This window comes from Eurypyga helias, unplaced genomic scaffold, assembly GCF_000690775.1.
Source record: "Eurypyga helias isolate BGI_N326 unplaced genomic scaffold, ASM69077v1 scaffold40365, whole genome shotgun sequence".
NCBI lineage: Eukaryota > Metazoa > Chordata > Aves > Eurypygiformes > Eurypygidae > Eurypyga > Eurypyga helias.
Genome location: NW_010252833.1, coordinates 7,390 through 8,708, shown reverse-complemented (window position 1 = coordinate 8,708; position 1,319 = coordinate 7,390). Strand labels below are relative to the sequence as shown.

Below are 1,319 nucleotides of genomic sequence, written 5' to 3'. Positions count from 1 at the left end.
CTCTGCTGACACATCCCCAGCCAGTCAGGAGGCAGCTCCCCCAGAGCCATCTCCAGCTGACACTTCCGGATGGCCTGGTCCCCAGAGCCACAAACAGGGTCATGGACAGAGCCACTGGGCACTGGGCGGGTGTCCGCAGTGCCCAACTGCCAGAGCTGGGAGTCTCTCTTCCTATCAACCACCTATGGAGTGTGAAGAGAGACTCACCAGGGATGAAGGTCTGGGGGCCGTGTGATTCCTCTAGTCAGCAGCCAGTGGTGGGAAGGGCACAGGTGAGAGAGAAACAAGGCCTCCTCTCTCATGCCAAGTCAATCCAGATGACAATTCTTTACTGCTGTTGGGTCAAAGCTGGGTGATGAAACCCTTACACAAACAACTAGGTTGGCAAGACACAGAGGACAGTAACCTGGGAGGATGGGACATCTACGGGTGGAGGAGGCAAGCACTTTCTTTAGAGGTTCACAAAATAATTCTGTCTGGCAGAGACCCAAACTCCTGCTCACAGCAAGGTCAGCTATGAAATCAGACCGGGTTGCTCAGGGCTTTATCCAGCCTGGTCTTGAAAATTTGCAAGGACAGAGACTGCACGAGCAATCTGGGCCCCGTTCCACCTCCTGACTCTCCTCACAGTGTGAAATCTTTTCTTTATGACCAGCTTGAACCTCTCTTATCTCAACTTATGCCCACTGTCACCTGTCCGCCCCCATGCACCACTGTGGCTTCCTTGGTACAGTCACGGCCACCGCACACCCGGAGCCCCCAGCTGCCCTACGCTGAGCTGCAGTACCTCGGTGAGGCGGTAGCACTGCTCCGCTGTGCACTCCGCTTTACTGGTGGGGTTGCTTAGGGCAAACACGATGGGTCTCTCATTGAAGGCTGCCATGGCCTTCAAAATCTTCTCAGTGAAAGCTCCTGCAACGGCTGCAACACCTAAAACAACAACAGCAGAGTGAGGCAGTGCTTTCCGACTGTCTGACTTCAGTGCACTGGGCTGATCCCTCTTGAATGCCTCCACTGGCAAATGAACTGTGGGAGGGAACAAGATCCACCTCTGGAGATGCAGGTGGGAGTGTTTCTTAGAATCAGAGAATGGTTTGGGTTGGAAGGGATCTTGAAGACCATCTAGTTCCAACCCCACTGCCATGGGCAGGGACACTTTCCACTAGACCAGGTTGCTCATTATGTTGAGATGAAAAGCCTGACTCAAAATAAAGCCCTCTGCTCCTCTGGGCAGAGTGGGGATCAGTGCTTAGGCCACTCTGGCTGCAGCACTTTGCTTCCCAAAGACCTGCCGGAGCTGCCTGTTGTCATCCTCATCC

General features: G+C 54.1%; 1 protein-coding gene across 1 annotated transcript in view; it reads right to left on the bottom strand.

Annotated features, from left to right (window-relative positions):
- The window catches only part of LOC104510293 (NADP-dependent malic enzyme, mitochondrial-like), a gene marked incomplete at both ends in the record, with an annotated part of 4,301 nt that overhangs the window by 757 nt on the left and 2,225 nt on the right, over nucleotides 1-1,319 (bottom strand). Inside the window, one exon of the mRNA XM_010152485.1 lies at nucleotides 788-930. Within this exon, the coding sequence (XP_010150787.1) occupies nucleotides 788-930 (143 nt within the window). The remainder of the gene's footprint in view (nucleotides 1-787; nucleotides 931-1,319) is intronic.